This window comes from Fukomys damarensis, unplaced genomic scaffold (assembly GCF_012274545.1).
Source record: "Fukomys damarensis isolate Sample0158 unplaced genomic scaffold, DMR_v1.0_HiC HiC_scaffold_3, whole genome shotgun sequence".
In the NCBI taxonomy this organism is placed as follows: Eukaryota; Metazoa; Chordata; class Mammalia; order Rodentia; family Bathyergidae; genus Fukomys; species Fukomys damarensis.
The window spans coordinates 1,461,783-1,484,013 of record NW_022900915.1 but is presented as its reverse complement, the minus strand read 5'-3'; the positions used below and the strand labels follow the sequence as shown (position 1 = coordinate 1,484,013).

The following is a 22,231-nucleotide window of genomic DNA, read 5'->3' as shown; positions in this document are numbered from 1 at the left end:
ATATATATATATATATACACACACACATATATATTTTACTGGTTACAAATAAATTGTTAATTGTTACAATGTGGTTTTACAGGTTAAATTTTAAAAACTGCCAAGATAATTAAATACAAACTTGTAAATTTTGGATAGACTCCCATTGGTGAATAATGAAGCAGCTGCTCAGAAAAATTTATTCTGATCTTTGTTCACTAATGGGAGCCCCAGTATTTTCATAGCTTTATGGGAAAATATTCCCCAATAAACATCACTTAATATGTTGTTATAAAATGTTTACATTGGTTATCAGCAAGAGCTGAGTTCTAAATATGTTACTGTGATATGTTTATATTAGTCATCTTCAAAATATAAAATTTTCTGTGGAAAAAACAAGGAGTTATGAAAAAAGATCCTTTAGGTACCTAGCTACACTACAGGACATAAGGTTTCACATAAATGTAATAATACTTATTACTACTTTTCTGGTGTACAAAATGTACTCATGTTTTCTGACTACACAGGTCTTCCAATATTGTTTATGACAATAACCTCCTTCTGATCCAGGCGTTCGCCATTCTCTTCTGCTCTCCTCCTCACGATTACAGGTACATTTGTAGGCCCATACACTTTCCTTAGATGGCATCCTATCAAGAGGTAATAAATTACATAAGAGTTTCCTGGTTTTTTAATGTGTTTTGGGAGGGGAGTGAATACATTTAACAACGGCTGTTTTATACTAAGATACATATCTAAGTTAGTTACAAAAATAATGTCATCATGATAGTCATGCTAAAATATCGTTATTATTATTATTATTATTATTATTATTATTATTATTATTATTATTATGTGTGGATCCTGATTTAAAGTTTTTTCTGTTAATACTCTCCAGGAAATTAACTACTAGAACCATGATTGATAAAAATAACAGTCCATTTTAGATTCCAAAATGCTTGCTATCCAGATAAAATTATAATGGTTGGGCTCACTGCTCCTACTACACTACTAATGTCACCAATCTTCTCTTCTGGGTGTTCAACCACCAAAGTGCAGAGACCAACACCAGAAAAGTAACTGGGCTAAGAAGACCACCAGTATTTTGGCCCTGGCCCTCCAACGTCATCAAAGATCCAGGGTATGAAGGAACCTTTTCTACAAGATTTTCCATTTTACCCAACCTCCTGAGCAGGGAGACTGCTGGACACCAGAGGACAAATATACCGTGTGCCAAAGGAGGGTCACAAAGAGAGAAAAGTCTCCCATTCTTTCACTGAAAACAACAGGTCAAGCAAGGACTTAACCCATTCTGACCGCTGACACTGACAGAGGAGCTGAAAGGCTCTGTGCGTGGTTCCAAAATAATGCCTAAAGAGACTTAACTGACCGTTACAGATGGCAAGAGGTTCACACTGATTAACACAGGTCTCACTTTAACTTGGTCTTAAACACCCACAGGAAATAACCAAACGAGGTATAAAATAACGCCGTGGTAATGAAGCTGGGGCTCCAGTCACTGTCTCCTCTGGCAGTGTCCAGCTCTACCATATGGGAGACTACATCTCCAGACTACTCCATGGGCAAAGAAAGGCAGGGTACGTGGGCCTGCTGGGCACTAAAAACACACTGTGAATCATGAACACAACAAAAGGAGGAGGGAGAAGAATGGCTTGTAGCAACAGCCCGAGAAACACCTCCCCCAAATAAAAGCACTGATCTGTCCTCGCGTAAAAAGGCTGCTGAGACACATAAAGGCTCCTGCACCTCTTCAGCACCACCCTGCTCAGCTTGCCAGGCCACCAAACTGAGTGCTGGGGGTGCCTGTCGCCCCGATTCCAGCCACGTGTCCCCGTCCCAGTTCCCCTCAACTGGACTCTCCCTGTCCCCGAAAATATCACAACAACGTCAGGTCCCTTTGCAACTCAATTAACACCCTCCACACATGGTGACTGACCTGTATACATTCATACATCACAAATCCATCCAACTCTTCCCCTTGTGCTAGTCATCCACATCTCTAAGTCAGGCAAAACCCGTCTCCGTAAGGGTTTCTTTTACATCTGCGGTTCCCAAGCCTTTCACTATCTGTTCAACCCTGTCTTCCCCGTGTGATGCAGGCTTCCTTAGCCCTCCTTTCACAATTTAGATAGAAACCCAGTTATTAGTTATTACAGCAAGTCTTGCCCTCACAATAGCCTCAATAAGCACACTCTCCCCATACCTCCCACTCTGATGGGAGCCACAATTCCGATAGGAATTGGCACCGGGGTGGCAGGAATCTCCACTTCCATACTTCTAAGAGCTCAATGAAGATACGGAAAGGTAAGCGGACTCCAGTCACCCTGCAGTCCCAAATCAATTCGCTGGCAGGTGTGGTACTCCAGAATAGATGAGCCCTAGATACAGTAACAGCAGAAAGAAGGGGAACATGCCTCCTATTAGGAAAAGGATGTTGCTACTTTGTAAACCAATCTGGCATTGCTGGAAACAAGGTAAAAGAACTCAGAGCACACAGCAGACCAGACCCAGACCTAGACCAGGATACTCTGACCAATCGCTTCCATGGCTTCTTCCTTTCCTGGGTCCCCTCAGTATTCTCCGCATAATCCTACTGTCTGGACCCCGTCTATGCCACTGTTTTCAAAATGTCTTGCAGGAGTGTATGCAGGCCTTTACCACCAGACATTCAGTGAACTCATCATGGCTGGTCACCAGCCGATTGCCAGGGTGGCCCACACCACTGTTACATAAAACTCTATCCGTCATCCTAACCTTGCCAATGCCCCTCGCCAGCAGGAAGCAGGTCTTGTCTGAGAAATGTCTGTTCATTTCAGATGCCCATTTTTGAATTCAGTCTTTATATTTGTGGGGGGCTGGTTGTTTTGAGTTCTTTATATATTCTAGATAATAGTCCTTGGAGGAGCAGCTGGTAAAAATTTTTTCCCACATTGTAGGTTGTTTCTTAGTTCTGTTGATGGTTTCTGTACCAAATGGTTTCTCTGGTGTGAATAAAGTATAACAGTACATAAGATCTTAATGATATAATTGACAATGTGAAATAGGAAAAGCGCTAAAGGTGTGAGGAACGTGGGAAGGGTAGGGGAAGGGGAATAAGGGAAAAGAAAAAAATATGAGAAAATGAAAAAATGGGTAGGTTGTTTCTTAGTTCTGTTGATGGTTTCTGTACCAAATGGTTTCTCTGGTGTGAATAAAGTATAACAGTACATAAGATCTTAATGATATAATTGACAATGTGAAATAGGAAAAGCGCTAAAGGTGTGAGGAACGTGGGAAGGGTAGGGGAAGGGGAATAAGGGAAAAGAAAAAAATATGAGAAAATGAAAAAATGGAAATATGAGGAACTGTACTGTATACCTAAAATGTACCAATAAACTCAAGAGGAAAAAAAAAGAGACAAAGTAAGAGTAGGGTAGAGATTTTCAGCTCAAAAAAAAAAAAAAGAAAAGAAAATATCATTTATGTTCCTCACATCTTAAAACAATAGGAATTTTGCAATATACTTTTAAATTATTAAAAATTTAGCTGTATAATATAAATAACATGTTTCTAAATTTATTAAAAAGTTGTTCAGGCAGCTTAAAGAAAAGACATAAGGATTTTGGACAAGTTATCTAGAAACTATAATTATATGAATTACTTCACAGAAAGAAGACATTTCTGTAATAGTATAATTCTGTGAGTTCTTTCCTATTCAGAGAGCTTATCACCTAGAAGCTTAAAATATTGTCCTTTTATACATCTTTATTAACAAAAAGCAACTCTCTCAGCTTATTCTCCAAATCCTACTTCCTCTACTGTTGAATAATCAATAATAACTAAAAAAACAAGACTTGAATTTTATTTCAAGATTACTTGCCAAAGAAAAATACATACAGCATTTACTTAATCTCAAAGCAGTTGACAAAAGTCTATTTTTTCGGCGGGAGGAGTACCGGGGATCAAACTCAGGTCCTTGCACTTGCAAGGCAGGCGCTGGAACCACTGAACTAAATCCCCAGCCCGACAAAAGTCTTAAGAGATACTGAAAAGTAAACATCTGGTCAGACAGATATAAAAAATAACAACATGATTAAAAGCTTTCATTAACTGTGGAAACCTACATCTGCCACGCATAGCTTTATGAAAATTTCATCTTGTTACTTAAGGAGACAGGAAACCATGTAAAAGTGAGTCACCATTATTAGTCTTCTGAATGTAAATCACCTCATTAAGAGAACAGCTATCACAAGAACAAAGATGATAAATCTTGCAATATGATTTCATACTATTCTTACATATTATACATGTTAGGTTCCAGCTTAAATTGGTACTATGTCAATCTTCAAAAAATCAAAATACTTAACACACTCAGGTAATTGTGACCAAATTTTCTATTTTGAAAATAAAGTACTCAAGAATGAATGAATGAGGCTTTAAAAAGTAATCATCAAGAACCAAGAAAATCAAGGAGGCAGAAAGTAGATATGCCCACACAGCAAAACTAAAGGTCATTTTGCTTTTCATGCTTCCGTTTTCCAGTTTTGTTTTCCTGACTCCTTAACAAAAGCACTTACTCTAAATTTTAAACGCCAAGAAATACTCAACGTTTACAGGCATCACAAACTTACAGAACTGTTCAGCACTCAAATTCATAATTACTCTAGCTTATACATAACTTATTTTTACATAGAAATTCATGTAATCTGACAAACTTTTCTTTGGTAATATTACCTATCTATATAAAAACTGAGAAGCAAGGTTTTTATAAAACAGAGAAATTAAAAAGTAAACTTTGTTGTAAGTAGTATCTGCCAAAGAAATATTTTTTTTGTTTTCTTTCTGAAGGGGCAGTAAAAAGAGATAACTGTGACAGTTAAATGCTGTTTCCCAAGCTCTGAGGGCCTTTCCCAACAAGCATCATTTCTACAAATAGAATGCTGCTATGTTTATCACATTGTTCAGATAAGGAACTTAGATCAAAAGGAAGTTGTGACTTCATGTCTCACAACAGAACAGCTGGTGAACCTCTGATAGCTGTTATAAAATAGTTTAATAACTGCATGAAATGATATTTCATGCAAAAGCATGTGTGTGCACACACAAAAGTAGGTGTGCCTGATTTTAACAGAAGGCACAATCCTTAAAGTTGTGTATCTATATTTTAAATCCATAAGAAAGTTTGCTATTAAAAGGTAGCCACCAAAGTACTATCTGAATAAAACTTACGTTTATAATTTTAGATGTTTGAAATTTACTATTCTTAAAGAGAAGCAAATGTATAATTTTTGATATTGGAAAAGGAAAACTGCCATGTGTCTACTATAAAGCAAGCTGTTAAGAAAAATGCCAAATGCTATTATCTCTGATTGAGAAACAGATAAGGGGCATGTGGTGTGTGGTAAGATAAGTGGAGTCCTGTCAGTACCTGACTTTACGTGGTAAGGCACTTCTGAGCAGTAATGAAGGATATATACACTGACTGGCTTACTTTCCTGTCTATCTCTTGTGAGACGTCAGTAACAGAATTTAAATGCAGAAAATTGGGTTTGTACTTTCTCTAATAGAGACACCAATAGTGGCTGAAGAATAAACTATTGTAAATACTGTGCATGATATCAAAATTGTTTTCTTAGAAACAACAAAAGTAATTCGATGGAAAAGGTATGATTTCATTTTTAAAAACCTCAATCTCTATCTCAGACCATATTTTAAAAAATTAATTCTGAATGAACTACAGATGTAAAATTAAAAGCTAAAACCATGAAGGTTTTTGAATAAAACATAAAATACCTTTATCACACGGGGCTAAGGATTTCATGTGCTTAAGATTAAAAAAGCAATAATCATAAGAGAAAAAGTGGTAAATACACCTCATATTTAACAATTTTGTTAATTAAAAGGCAACAGAAAGAAAATGAAATAGGCAAGAAAAGACTCAGTAAAAATATTCACATTGTCTATATTTTACAAAGAATGTATATCCAAAACACTATATAAAGAATTATTGTAAGTGAACAATAAAATGATAAACATATCCCAAAGAATAATACAAACAGCTAATAAATGCTTGAAATGGAGCTCAAAAACATTAATCACAGGGAACCAAAATACATACAACAGCTAAAACGAAAAAAGACTGACAAGACCAAATGCTCTTAAGCATATAAAACAGACTCTCATTCATTGCCAGTACAAATAAAAGTAGTAAGAACACTTTGGGGAAATGACTGGTAGCTTCTTTTCAAGTTAAATAAAATCTATCATACAATACAGCAACTCAAGAGAACATATGCCTACAAAAAGACCTGCAATGCCATAGAAGTTTTATTCAGAATAGTTATAAACTGCTAATAATCCAAATGTGTGACAGCACTAGAATGGATAAACAATTTGCAGTATCTGTATACCACAGCTACTACTCAGCATTAAAAAGAACAAATTACTGATACTTGACATAGTACACATGAATGTCACAAGACAGCTACTGAGCAAGAATCCAGACGATTCTAATTATATAACATAACAGCACCAACAGAACTAATACATAGTGACAGAAATCAGTGGTTGCTTTTGGAAAAGGCAGGAAATGAGGAGTAAGAAGAAAATTTTCAGGGTGTTTAAAAATGTTCTAAATCTTGATAGAGCTGGAGGTTACACATGTATGCATTTGTAAATACTCACAGATTACACACTCAAATATTGTAGACATAATGTAATATACCTCAATAAGAATTACAAATAATTTTTAAGCTTGCTTTATGAAGTACAATCATTTGGCAATTCTGAAGCTTCTGAGTATCCTAGGCTTGAAAGAAGAAATGAGCAGTGGTAGGCAGAAATTTTTTTAAAAAATCTTAAGCAAAAGAATTGCAAATATAGATAGAGGATATTATTTTGTAGTGACAAAATCAGAATTATCAGTATTATCAATATAAATGTAAATTTATCAATATAAACTTGATGCTTTTATTAGAAAGCTATTAACATATGTACATATATATGTACACGTGTATAGGCATACTGCTTTATGTACACACACACACACCACTTCCTACAGTTAGTTCTGCTGCAGTAAGGGCTTAGTAGCAGCAACAAACCACAGCAATGAACATAACTAAGGCCAAATGTTGATTTCTAAATAATATTACCATCGAATAAATGGAACTAGGACTTTTAGGAGAAATGGCTGATTATGTGGCTGAGGCAGAGAAATTACACAATGAATCTGGGAGAACTTGTTGCAACCAAAAAGTAAGGAGATGCTTAAAATATCACAAGAACATGTCAAGAAGAGCCAATGTGAAGGAAAAATCAGTGGCCAAATCTGAGACTCTTTGAGCATTGACATAATGACTGCAGTGCATTCAGTACATAACATATTAAATAAGTCTTAACTCTATACAGATTCAAGTCAATAAATGGAGGAAAAGGAAAGTTTGTTATGCTAAGTATCAACTTATAAATATATAAGGAGGGCCGGGGATTTAGCTCAGTGGTTCTGGCTTACCTTGCAAGAACAAGGACCTGAGTTTGATTGATCCCCAGTACCATAATGTGTGTGTGTACATATATGCTAAAGCTAACAGGTAAAAAGCAATATAGTTACAGAAACTTAAAAGATCTACCTATGAAATACTTTTTAGTTACAAAGAGAAAATAAAAAGCTCTTTAGAAAAGAAACTCAGCAGACACCACCCAAAGTAAGTAAACAAAGGTATGTGGAACCAGTTACATCACAAATTACTCGACATGGTGCAAGGAGAACATGCCATTTCTGTGAGGACTGTATCAAACATGCACACAGAAATCTAATCATACCCAGTATGAGGACACTCTAGAAAACAATCTGTACCCCACAAAAATACTGTTATGAACTATAAAAAAATGCTGAGGAACTGTTTCAGGTAAAAAAGAGCACACTGATAAAACAAATTAATGTATGATCCTGGATTAGGTCTTCGATCAAGAAAGAAAGGCTATGAAAATCCTGTTTTATTTGTTGTTGATTTTATTTTACCCTTTTTTACAAATGTGAAACCGCCTTAATAAGACAACTTGCCCAAAGTTGCACATGAAAGATATAGTTAAGTCAGCATTAGAAGCCAGATCTGCCCTTCTCTACAGAATGTGCTGTTAGCCCTTATAATTTTCTAGGCAGGTTTTTGGTTCTTTACTAGTCATATAGTACAACCACAGTCTTAATAAAATTTTCCAAATTGCTAAATCCTGTTAAAATTAGGCACTACTTCATATTCTTTAGTGGAAATAATCAAATGTATCCCCCAACTGTATCAAAAATTGTGAATTTCAAGTTATCACAGAAAAACATATATAGTTGATTACCTGTCATACTCTTCAGCAACTTACTTTTAAAAGTATTATTAAAATATAAATGAAAGTAAACTCAAGTATATGTGATAAATAAAAATTACTATATAAATTATCTATAAACTGTAATCTGCAATAACTGAACCATAACAAATATAAACTACACTGCCAGCATAGCTGCTGAATTCAAACTTCTGTACTGATAGAAGGTACACATACCTTTTCCTAAATGTGTGTTTATGCTCATATATCTAGCTGTTCCTGTAAGGCTCTTGTGTTCTCTGTATGGTATATGTTTCTTTGTCTCTGGATCAATATATTCCTTCGCCAAACCAAAATCTATAATATGAATAACTTGCTGGGTTTTGTTTCCTGGTCGTCCTATTAAGAAGTTCTCGGGTTTTACATCTCTGTATATCAAGTTCTTTGAATGAACATATTCCATGCGAGAAATCTTGGTTTAAGAAAAAAAGAAGAAAGAAATTTTATTTTAGCCTTTTATTAGCATAAGAAATCTTGATAAAGGCAAGACAAAACTTCCACAATGCAAAACAGCATGAAGGTAAAACATTCAGAAATTGTTTTAACCCTTTAAAAAATAACAAGATGCCAGTCTGAGCTTCATCAACTATGTATATAACCAATTATGATTTAAAATTTTTGTCTTTACTATTATGGTCACTGGAATGAAAATTTAAATTCTGTAAGTTTATTTCATATCAGTAAGTCTCAGTCAACATGGTCAGAGTATAAATCAAAAAGTTTTATTGATAAAAAAACTTAAACTCAAAATTATAAATAGACAACACATATAGTTGTATCATTCCTCCTCACTTTGAGAATCAGGCAACTTTTTAAACTGTATTAAAGAAATTTTAGATTTTGATCTGTTAAGTAAAACCATCAGTATCATCAGTATAATTTGTTTTTTCCCCTAGGTTAAACACTTAAAAATAAAATTCTGAAACTAGAAAACTTCCAAATACAACACCAATGACAATATAATACATCTATATTGACTGTTCTATAGATGCTGAAATAATGTTCATTGTACTCATAAAATACAACATTACAAACAAGAAAACTGCTTCATTTACTGGCATTCATGGCTAACAATGTAATTAAATAACAGTCACAGAGACCACTCTAGTTTGTTTATTAGTAAACTTTGGGTCATATAATATATAATATTCTATTATTTTTTAATCAATGATATATTTAAGTACTTTCAAGTCATAAAATATTCTTTTTAATAATACTTTTAGTAGCTGCATAATATTTTATGGCTATTAATACTGCCCCCAACTTAGACTGTTTTCCATTTTTTATTATATTCATGATTATACATAAAACTTTAAGTAAATCTAAATACTTTCATAAGATAAATTTTTAGAAGTGGAATTAATGCATCTATGGATAAAATCAATTTTAAAACTTCTGTGTATACCCCTAGGGCATTTATTTGAAAATTATCTTAAAATCATCCTCTTTGTTTTTCTGTATGTTCCCTAAAGTTTAAATAATTAAGACCCTTGTAGTTTATTTCTGCTTTTATTAGTTCAGTAAAGTCTATTACAAAAATTAAGAATCCATGTTTCTGGGGTGGGGATTTAGCTCAAGGGTGCCGCTGTCTGCCTCGCAAGCACAAGGTTCTGAGTTCAATCCCTAGTACCCCAAAAAAAAAAGAATCTAGATTTCTGAGAATTCTTTTTCAAGTATTCATCATATACAAGACTGCTAGAAACAGCTTACATTTCAATGTCAGTACTACTCTGTTCTTAAAGTAGTTAAGATACTTTCATACCAATAAAATGTATCTGATTCAGCTACTTTATTTTATATGTACCCTGAAAGACAAAATGAAAAGTAGAAACATTTGTAGTAAGTACGTCAAATACTCTCAAGATAACGTCACAAAACTTTAACTTTTAACTTATATCTGTGATAACACTCTGCTTTACTTACCAGCTGAATAGCTATCATGAGAACTGTTTTAAGAGAAAACGTTCTGTCACATAAGTCAAACAAGTCTTCCAAACTAGGTCCCAGCAGTTCCAGCACCATTGCATTGTATTTACCACAAGGGCCAAAATAGTAAACTTGAGGTATACCATCTAGAGAAAAACAAAAACTCATTAAAAAATTTGATCATCCTTAAATACAAGGCCTTTCTTCCAAGAAAACAATTTTCCTAAATCCTACAGCTTCGAGAACTAGAGCAGTATTCTACTTCTTTCCAATGCACAATAAGCTTTCTCTGCGAGCCTCCTCCTGTGCTCAATCACAGCTGGTTACAGCGCTTCTGTGGCTGCACTAATGAGTGACGTTAACAACACTACAGCACCTCATACACTGGGCTTCTTAGCCTATATTCGCATGCCGTAGAGAATATAGAAAGGATGTACTTTTATTGGACGAGGTCAGTGACTGCCGTCTTTAATAAACCTGCAGTAGGCACACTCCTAAAATACTCCCCTCCACCCATATCCCCATCATCTGGAGTACAGGCCTTGTAAAATCCCTTTTCCTTCAACAAGAGTAGTTTCCAAGGGTCCAACCTAATCAGTCAGGTCCCCTAAAAAGAGATGCGAGAAATAAGAAACACTGGAAGCAACAAAGAGTGTTTCCTCATGGGCCTTAAAGAGGCAAACCCCCATGTTGTGGAGAGTGCCACAGGCCAGGTGGGGAACCTCAAAGAACTGAGGGCCTCAATCTTACAACCATGAGGAACTGAATTCTGGCAAAAACCAGTGAGCTTGGAAGAAAGCACTGAGCTTCTAATAAGATTACAGTCAATCTTGATCATTTCCACAGTCTGCCTCTTCATTTCTTACCATCTCTTTTATTTTGTTTGCTCTTTAAATTATATGTATTTTGGTTCTTTCATATAAGATAAACAATGCAGACGGAGTGGTGGCACATGCCTGAAAAGCCAGCACTCAGGAGACTGAGCCAGGAGGATCCCAGTGAGTTCAAGACCAACCTGGGCTACATAGAGAGTTCCAGGTCAGTCTCAACTACATATTGAGACCCTGTCTCAAAAAACAAACAACAGCAAAAAAGATAATGCAAGATTTAATTTTTGTGTTTGATTTATTCACACAGTATTATGGCCTCAAGACCCATCCATTTTTCCTACAAACGACTTGCTTTTATTCTTCTTTATGGCTGAGTAGTATTCCATTGTGTATAAATATCACACGTTATCTGTTGCTGGGCAAAATGATTACGATGGATGTAATTACTATGTATCACAAACACATACTAGTACCTTTTTTTTAAAGGAAGAAGAAATAAAATATAGTGTTAATGGAAACATATATTACTCTCCAGGCTCACGCATTGATTTTCATTGTCAACATGACAGAGAAAACTTTTATAAATAGCAAAAGCCTATAAAGTGGTACAATGTAAAATGGCTTCTGCTGTCTCTAACAGCAGTTTGGCTTTTTTCAGCTCTAAACTAATAGGCACTGATTGCTGAATGAGGCATCTGGTCTTACCCTGAGATAACAGTCAAGGTCTTGAGCTCTGATGAGACTGGAGCCACCTGATCATAAAAGTGTCTACATGAAAGGACGCATTGCTAACATCTGCTCTCCTGACCCTGAACACCCCTTTCCTATGGGCTAGAATAGATAACTAGGCGAATCTTAAAGGTAAACTCCCCAATTACAAAGAACTGTTACATCTGGGTTGAAAAGATGAACTATTCTGTGACCGTGATTTGAACTGTAAGAATGAAATGTAACCACCCAAATGAAGTCAAGGCTGTAAAACCCTATAAAAGGAGGAGTTGTAACCCAGTGTGTCCTTGATCCAGGCATGGCTTATGTGTGACTGACCCTTATCGATAAGTAAATTTATTATTTTACTTCCATTTTGCTGCCTCTCTATGTGTCACTTTCTGATTCCTTCGGTAACAAACAGAAGATCTAGCTAGGCCCTGATGCCCTCTCCAGGAACAAAGATTTTGATACACTGTATGTATATGACCACATTCCCTTTAAGTACACGTGTATACACAAATTCCACACTCATTATACATACTTGTCCCATTTCACCTTGACATTGGGAATTACTATCAATGTAAATCATTCCCAAAATCGCTACCCATAATATGTGTCATCTCTACCCCCGCTTACATACATATACAGTATAAAAGCAGAAAAGTTTCAGAAATAGTGAATAAGAGGCTTGCTAAATTTTTTTCCAATTGTGCAATATTGTTTTCACTATGTCATATACATTAAGAACTTAGAGCTAACATTAAGGCTTAAAAATAGCTGTTATCTACTAGGACTTTTCAACAGCTCTCAACTACTAACCTTTTAATTTTTTTCAACATGCCATTTTTTACCTCCATGCTACTAGAAGTGCTTAATTTAGCAACTCGTTCTCACTTTTTAGTTAGTGGTTTTTGATCTCTAGAGTGCAAGGAAATCAGATCATCAAAGTCTGTTGGAACTACACACAGAATGTAAAAGTAAATAGGTTTGGAAGTTCTTTAATGAGATTATCGAAGAGCTTCTTTACTTCCTGGTGTCATCAGCTGTACTCCTAATAAGTTGTGAAAAATAATCTCTGAATAAAGAAGCAAAAGATTTTAGCTTATTAAACAAGTTATGTTCAATTGTTTTCAAACATTTCTAAAACTGCAAAGCCACTTCAGGAATCTCACTGTCTTAACTGATAAAATAAATATTTAATAAACATCTACACTATCCTTCAATGGGACTAGTTTCATCTTTGTGTATATAAAACAAGACACCAAGACTGATGACTTAATCCAGAAATACAAACAGGATAATATTTAAAAGCCTACCAAATAATTCAATAAAACTGAATAAGTATGTTTAAAAGCATAAGCTCTCTCTATATATAGACAAACTTTTCTCTTTAGCCCATCAGAACACAATCTATTTCATGGAAAGAAGTGTTTCTGGACTCTGGAATCAAAAATCAAATCAATTAAGATCTTTAAACTAAAGTATAAGTGTAACCTTTGGCAAGTATAGTGATATAAATAAAAATGCATTCCAGGGAATTCATGAAAAAAACTCACTGCTTCAAGAAAAACTGACAATTACTGGTTACCACTAAGAAAATTCAAGCTTTCAAGCAATAAATAGAATTTTGCAAATTCTGTGTCTACCAAGATGGCCTTGACAGCTTCCCAATACTTTAAAGTTTGTTCTGATAAAATGTTTGTGGTACTAATTATTACAGTGTAATTTAGGCAATGAAACATGTCAATCTTTGAAATATATACATAACTCAGTGAACCAGGATCTTTCAAAAGATCAATGTATGTAGTTAGGAAATCATGAATGGGTAACTGATCCATTCAAGTTAAATGTAAACAATTAAGAAAAATTCTTGAAAGGATTTCTAATTCTACATCGCAAATGATTTTTAAGGTACTATCACTTTTTAAGTCTTGGTATAACAGCAAACAAATATGTATACATAATTTAAAAAATAATCAAGGGTGACAAACTGTGAGTAAAAACGTTGGTAAAAATATTAAGTACTTTTTAAAGTAAGGAAAAGTACACATACAGTTATTTTCAAACTGTGCTGTTCCTTAAAGTTGAAAAGAAAAACTAGCAATTATCTAAATACCTATCAACCCTGAACTAATTAAATAAACTGTGTAATATACATTCTGTGGAATATAATACAGCGTTTAAGTATCTTTAGAAATGATTGTAAAGGACAATAATTCTGATTTTTTTGTTGTTTTTGCAACCTTTTATTGCTTTCAAAGTATTTTTGCTAAGTTTGTAAATACACATATGAATAGAAAAGACATAGTGAAACCCTAAAAAGCTAACAGAGGTCACTGGTTACAGGTCATTTCTAATTTCACTTTTGTCTTTCTTGGACTTTAACGAAGTTTTATGAATATATACTATTTTTGCAACCAATGAAAAAATGCAAATTTTAAAAATTCTTCCAGTATGACAAATGAAAATGTGAATGGAAAAAATACATCATATTATAATTCTATTTCTCAAGACAAGTCTGGATAGATTCTAACACTGATGAAACAGTTCTAGGACAATTAACAGGCCTCGGGCAGGGGGAACATTCAGTAAAAACAAAATAAACCACCACAGTACCAAAGTATGGTAAGCAAGACCACAAGAGACAGATGTTTTTCAAAGTGGAAAGGTGAGGGAAAAGAAGTAAGAGGAGAGAGAAGGTCAGCTGGGCGTGGTGGTGCATGCCTGTCATCCCAGCACTTGGGAGCATGAGGAAGTGGGACGGCTGCAAGTTCGAGGCCAGCCTGGACTGCATAATGAGTTCAAGGCCAGCCTGAACCACATAGCAAAAAAAAAAAGACAGAGGAGGGAGAGAGTGGGTAGAGAGAATTAAAGCTGAGAAAGAAGAATAAGTCACTACCTGTGTCTACTGAGTAAAGTAATGGCTACTGAATTGTTTCAGTATAATTCTATTTGGGCCAAAACAACTTGTTCATGTATTTATTTATCTCATACTTGGTGATTTGTCAACTATAAACTCATATTGTACCCATTTCCAATTATTATAAAATTATTTTTATTTGAGACCACCCTAAAAAGCTACCCATTCTGAATCCATGAAAGATAGTTCTAAGAATTTCCAACATTCTAATCTTCAGGGCTGTTTATTAGCATCTCTACTTCATAGGAAGTCTATTTTCTTCCAGTAAAAATCCAAGCATGAGAATACAATTTCACAGATTTTAAAATACAATCTCACTCTTATTTACCCCAAATTCACTTTACTAAACTTCACTTCATTTTATATTTCAATATTCCATTTAAATGACAAAACAATATTAACTAAATAATTCAAAAAAACAACAGGCGTTCTAACATTCTTAAAAGTCAAGCCACTCTCTTGAGGAACAATTATTTAACATATTCATGGTCTCAAACAATATTTTCAGTATCATTTCTACAGTTGGAGATATTCTGAGTACTTACTTCCTCAATAATGAATGTTTTAGAATCAAATTGTCCCCTAAAATATCTCACATGTTCAGAAGTGGAGCTTTCAGAAGACTAAATCATAAAGGCTCGGATTTCATCAGGGGATTAATTGACTGATGAGGTAATAATCTGGGGTCATCACCGGGGAGTAATGAAAACTTACAAGGCAGGGCCTAGTTAGAGCGCATGGGGCTGTGACTTTCAGGGTACGTCTTGTCCCTCCCTGCCCCTTCTCTGGTCTTTGACCCCCTTAAGGTGAACAGCTTGCCACGCCTCTCCAACTGGATGCTCCGCCTCACCACAAGCCTAAGGAAACTGTGGGGCCAGGTAACCATGGACGGAAGCCTCTGAAATCATGAACCAAAATAATTTTTTCTTCCTCTAAGTTGTTTTCCTCAGGTATCTGCTTAGAGCAACAAAAGACTGACACAGATAAGTAATTTATGACAGAAAAAGTTATTTTACTTCCTATGATAAAGATATTAAATAATAAATTCAAAGGAATGAATTAATTTCCAAGTTTCTTCCAACATGGCCTATTTTAACTATCTGATATAAAGGAAATAATTTAACAGAAACAAACATTATTCAGAAGCACAGATCTTCAAGGAAATTTCTGACATAAATTTTAAAATATATTCCATGCATTTTCATGAAACAATTCAAATAAACTTTTTTTTTTTTTTTTTGTACCAGGGATCGAACTCCAAAGCACAGATCTTCAAGGAAATTTCTGACATAAATTTTAAAATATATTCCATGCATTTTCATGAAACAATTCAAATAAACTTTTTTTTTTTTTTTTTTACCAGGGATCGAACTCCGGTCCCTGTGCTTGCAAAGCAGGCACCGGAACCACTGAGCTAAATCCCAGGCCCTCAAATAAACTTTTTTCAAGTAAATAAAAAACTGAATTTTAAGAATCAACTCTAAGAATCACCTTCTTTGGAAAGCAATATCTTTTAAATGACTAAATTATACCATTTAATGTAAAATATTCTGCTTATCTCCTTGGTTTACAATTTCCATTAAAAGTTTTCATCAATTATTTTTCCTTCTACCATTAAAATCAAGAATTAAATGTACCTAATCATAGGATAATACAAATGAAAGTAATTTTTAAAATGTTTTTGAAATTTATTATTTATTCAGAAATAAATTCAAAATTAATACAATTTATATAATATTAAAATATCAAGTTTTATACATAGGATCACAGAAGTTATAAAGCTATAGAAAATCTGCAGGTTATTTAACTTCACATACAATGAAAGGTCTATTTTTCTCATTTAAGTTGTCATTTCAGCCATGCATTGTTGGGCATGTCTATAAGCCCCATCACTCAGGAGACTGAGGCAAAAGTATAATGCATTCAAGCTACCTAAAAGACCCTGTCTCAGAAATATAAAAAATAAAAATTTAAAAATAATCGTTTTGGTTATTTTTACTAAGAAACCATAATTGCAAATCATTCTGCTCAGTCTGAAGGAGAAAAAGATGAATATTATCATTATCACTGCTTTCAACTATCTCAAAATTAAATGGCAGCAATAGACATAAATAAACAACTACTTTCAAAGTAACATCAGATCAAAGAAGCCTCTTTTCTGGAGAGAAAAAACAGATGTCAGAAAATGCATTGTAAAGCAAGTAACATTTGCTGGGGTTTAAAGAGGAAAGGGATTCATAGGAAAAGAAAGACATTTCAGAAAGAATACAAATAAGTGAAAATAACAAGATCTGTTCAAGGAATTATAAGTTTAATGCAACTAAATAGGTCAGTGGAAAGAGAAAGACATTTGGACTTTATCCTAAATGATGAACCTCTGTGAGGAGGTGGAAATAAGGAGACAGGATGCACAGACAGAAGCTAATTCAAAGAAAAGTGATAAAGGACTGAAAGGAAAGAGTGATGTCAAGAGAGCTCTTAAGGGACAGAAGCGACAACTTTTCGATTATCCCAACAGACCAAAATCAAAGGAGATGTTAACGTTTCCACTTGAATAAAATGAAACTATAAAATCTGGTAACCCAGAAGACTAAGCAGGTTTTTTGGAAGACAGAAAAATCACTGGCAAATTAAGAAAAAAAGGCAGAATGTACCGAGTTTGATCCCAGGTATGAAGAGGAAAGAGGAGGGAGGAGGGAAGAGGGGGAGAAAAATGAAGGCAGAGCTCAATTCTAGGTACACTGAATTTCAGATTTCAGTAGGGACATTCATAGGTGAAGGAGATAAAGAATAAAGAATTATCCCTATCGGATGGTAATTTGAGGACCCCCTCCCCTTAAAAAAATTTCTAAATTATAAAAGAAAAACCACACACTAATGATTGGAGCCTGGTTTCTTTCCAACCCTACAAATGCCTATCTCTTAACTCCTTATTTATTTTTCTCATAGAACATTTTTGTACTCTTTTTTTGTACCGACAGTCAAATTCATTCCTCCTCAATGCAATGGTTTCCATAGTTTTGGACACCTCTTTTGCTCCTCTTCCTGTCAATCTCTATACTCTCCTCTGGGTGAGCTCACATATAAGCTGACCAGTGCCAAATCTGGATCTTCATTTTACTAAATGAATGGTAAATGGGTGTGACACATCAAGATTATTCAATAAATTTTGTTAACACAGAAAGTGACACTGGCATAAAACAATATTTTAATCCAAAGCAAGTAAAGTCAGCCCCTCATATGCATTACACATCCGAGTTTTATAATCCTACTGTACATATAACAGATTCACTGAACAAATAAGAAAAAAAAAAGAGGGCTATTGCCAGGGAAGCTAGAGGAAAGAGAGACAAATAAGACTTACAAAAAGACCAAAACCCAAACAGGCAGAACCAGAAAAATTGTATAATTTTCAGTCCAATATATCATTTTAAAATTATTGTGGTAAAACACACACAAAACATTTTTAAGCGTGTAGTTCAGTGGCTTAGGTAAATTCACAATGTTGTTCAACCATCACCATTATCCAACTCCAGAGACTGCCCAACATCCCAAACTGAAACGCTTACTCATAAGGCAATAATCCCTATTTCTCCCCTTCCCTCAACACTCTCCAAACTGCCGTTGTACTTTGTGTATCTTAAGTATCTCACATGAATGGAACTGTGTGTGTATCTGTCCTTTTCTGACTGGCTTATTCCATTTAGTGTAATGTCCTTCAGGCTCATTGATGTTGTAGTGCATCTCACATTTCTTTCATTTTTAAGACTGGATAAGAGTCTACTCTAAGCGTATCTATTTTTGTATGTATACTGAATTACACCTTTTGGCTACTGTAAACAATACTGTACACAAAGAGGTGCACAAATCTGCTGCAGGCTATGTTTTCAGTTCTTTTATATACTGTATCTGTCCAGTTGAATTTCTAGATCAATGGTACTGCTATGTTTAATTCTGTGAGAAACAAACCATCACAGTTTTCCACAGTGGATACAGCATTTCACAAATCCTACCAACAATGTACAAAAGTTCCACCTGTTGTTTTCTGGTTTTTATTTTCGTAATGGCCACACTGACAAGTGTGAAATGGTATCTCATTGTGTTTTAAGTGGCAGTTCTCTAATGATTAGTGATACTGAGTATTCTTCTCATGGCTTCTGACCATTTGTATATCTTTGGAAAAGTTCTGTTCAAATCCTTTGTTCCTTTTTAGTTGTTGTTTCTACTTGTGTGATTGAATTAAAGGAACTCTGTATACATTGTGGATATTAATTAAATATATGTTTAAAGACAATACTAAAAAATAGATTATTTAAAAGAAATATGACATATTATAAAGTGTGATAGGTTAAATTACTTGAAGTGACCTATGATCATTGTGGTTAACAATTCCAAAATGAAATTTCAGTCACCAGTTCTCCCAAAATAACTAAGCTCTCTTATTTTAATACTCAAAAACTATTTTTAAAATTCATGATTGATGAAAATCATGAAAAAGTAATCAAAATTCATATGACTCATATAATATAGTAAAAAATATCACTTATCATAGTTTCAGAGCCACTATGGTATATACCTGACAAACACCATTCAAAGTTCAATCAATATAAATGATCACCCATCCAAAAGGGAGCATCCTTATATACAAACACTAGGCTATAAATGCTGGTACCTACAGCTGTACTACATTGCAGTTCTAGTGCATTCAAGCACTACAAGTTTCATGATTCTATGTTTTATCTTCGATGTAATTTTTAAGTTAAAACAAGTTAAGACAAGTAAAAAAAAAAAATCTACAAATGAGACGCTTTTATAATCACTAAGTGAAGGCTACTGTCACCTTTGGCACCTTATAAGAAGAATCAACCAGAAAGTAAGATTTAAACATACAAAGAAAGGAAGATCCTAAGGATTCAAGGTATGGGTGACAGTATTTGAAATCCTACATATAGCAGTATACTATATTTTAGTATATGTGTCAATAAATTCTTTTTTTTATACTTCTTACTTATTAATCCTAACTAATATGAGGCTTCAAATACAATTCCTTTTATCTCCATCTCAGTTAAGTCTCAACCATCAGTAATAATTCTGGTACTTTCTCTAGGCCTTGCTACAGATTAGATCTGGAATATTCCGAATTGCCCATATTTTAAAGACTTGGTCCCTATCCTATAGGGTCACTGGGGAACCATTAAGAAACAGAGGCTAGTGGAAGGAACTTAGGTTATTGGGGGTTTGCCTTTGGAGGGGAGACTGGGACCCAGCACTTTCCTGGGTCTCTCTCTCCTTCCCAGTCATCATGAACAGATGGCCTCTGCTATGTACTCCGCCATGATACACTGCCTCATCACAGACTCAGAGTGGTGAAGTCAAACAACCGTGGACTGATACCTCTTAATCTGTGATCAAAAATAAATATGTCCTTCTTTTAAGTTGATTATATTAGGTATTTTTGTCATGGCAACAGAAAGATAATATAGACCAGTTTAGATAAGACTTAAGCATGCATTATGAGATGTCTACAATGATAAATGGAGTAATATAAAATTTTAAACTTACTGTCCCTGGAATGACTACTTATTTGTAAATTATACTCTTTAGGAGAAAAATGTAAAATCTATCCCATATAAAGAAATGGACAGCCGGGGATTTATTTAGCACAGCGGTTCAGTGGCCTGCCTCGCAAGCGCAAGGACCCAAGTTCTATCCCCAGTACCAAAAAAAAAACAGAATGTAAACATGCTTACAAGATGACACAGTACATGAAGAAATTCCATTGTACTAAATATGAAGGACCAAAGTACATGTATTCTATAGAAAACCATAGAAGTAAAATCATCACAATTAGGAGTACAAAGAAGTCACAATAGAGAAGCTTTGCCAGAAGAAAAAGCAACATACAGTAGAAGTGCTCCACAATAACCCAAAATGCACACTCTGGCTTAGTTTATGCAAAAATACACTTGTCTTAGCTTTCTAGACTTCACTAACAAGCGACTACAAATTTGGCAGCATAAACCAACACAAATTTATTTCTGGACAGACTAGCGTTGGCAGGGCCATGCTCCCTTCATGGTCCTCTTCTTCAGCACACGGATGCAGCAATCTACTTCTTTTTGCCTCGGGGTCACATTGCCTTCTCCTTTTAAAGTGCACGTAAATTATTCCTCTGCTTTGCTTTTATGAGGGTACTAGTGGTTGCGTTTACGGCTCACCTACATATTCTACAAGAGCGGGGGAGAACAGATGGCCACATGCCACAGCAGACTATCACTGAAAGCTCCAAAAGGTTCGCCATCACTGTTCCAGAATAATCTGGCTATATTAAAACCTTTAATTTCACCATGCCTAGAAGCTCTGTGTCACATGGTAACACGTACAGGTTCCAGGCATTATCATATGGGGTAGTTCCTATGAGACCATTTTTCAGCCTACCACAATACTGTAAGACATTTCAATAGCATAATATTCCCAGAAAGGCTAAGAATACGGAATACATGCTTTTATTATTCTCAATCTAGTTTTTTTTTTCTCTGCAATTGTCTCTACTCCTACAAAAAGCCAAATCTGTCGTATTTCCAAAAGAATCACTGACTATAGTAAAACTCAACTTTTCTACCAAAAAAATAAAACTATAAGACAATGTAAGCACACCCTTAAGAAATGACTCTTATTCATCAATAGTATAATATACTATTCCTTAAAGCTAAAAATAATTATCATAACAACCTACTTCACTTCAAGTTTAAAAATTAACCTAAGAATTTACCTCCAGATCCTAACTGCTTGTAGAATCTGTATTCCAAATGTAGCTGTGGTGCTCTGGATTTCATGGGCTCCTAACGAAAAACAAAGAAACAAATTTTTAAAAAGGTATTTAAATTATTAAAAGATCACTAAGCCCTAATTACAAATGTTTTAAATTTTGGTGTCAATTCTTATAAAACATAACATACTATTGGGTAACTTTATATAAAATATAAAAATCAAGTTTATGTTCAATCTTAAACTATGCCATCCATAACTGTACATAAAGTAACTATTAGATCAAGCATTAGAGAAATGTTTGACTCTTCAACCCTTTAGAAAAATATACTCTGGGGCCAGGGATTTACCTCAGCGGTTCAGTGGCCTGCCTTGCAAGCGCAAAGACCAGAGTTCAATCCCTGGTACCAAAAAAAAAGAAAAATATACTCTGAATACTCATGACTAAGGAAATGTTCGCTCTTACACTATTTCTCCTACTCCCTGATACTGTTCTCTAAACTGTACATTTCTGATGTAAAGTTTCTAGGTTAAAGTGAAGACACAGAAAAATAGAGGACCTGAGAATGCAACTCAGTGGTAATAGCATGTGCTTACCATACATAAAGCCCTAGGTTTGATTAGTTTCATTAACTACACATTCTAAAACCAACACATCCAATAATTTACAGAACATTTTTATCATCTCTTCCACAGAGATTTTTTTTTTTTTTTTTTTTTGTCC

General features: G+C 34.6%; 1 protein-coding gene across 9 annotated transcripts in view; it reads right to left on the bottom strand.

Annotated features, from left to right (window-relative positions):
• Positions 1-22,231, bottom strand: part of Csnk1g3 (casein kinase 1 gamma 3) — a 67,524-nt gene that overhangs the window by 33,975 nt on the left and 11,318 nt on the right. For all 9 annotated transcript variants that reach the window (XM_010627231.1, XM_010627235.1, XM_010627234.1 and 6 more), the window contains exons 3-5: positions 21,512-21,581; positions 10,276-10,424; positions 8,530-8,764 (exon numbers count right to left, since the gene is read on the bottom strand). In XM_010627231.1, coding sequence (XP_010625533.1) covers positions 8,530-8,764; positions 10,276-10,424; positions 21,512-21,581 — 454 coding nt within the window. The remainder of the gene's footprint in view (positions 1-8,529; positions 8,765-10,275; positions 10,425-21,511; positions 21,582-22,231) is intronic.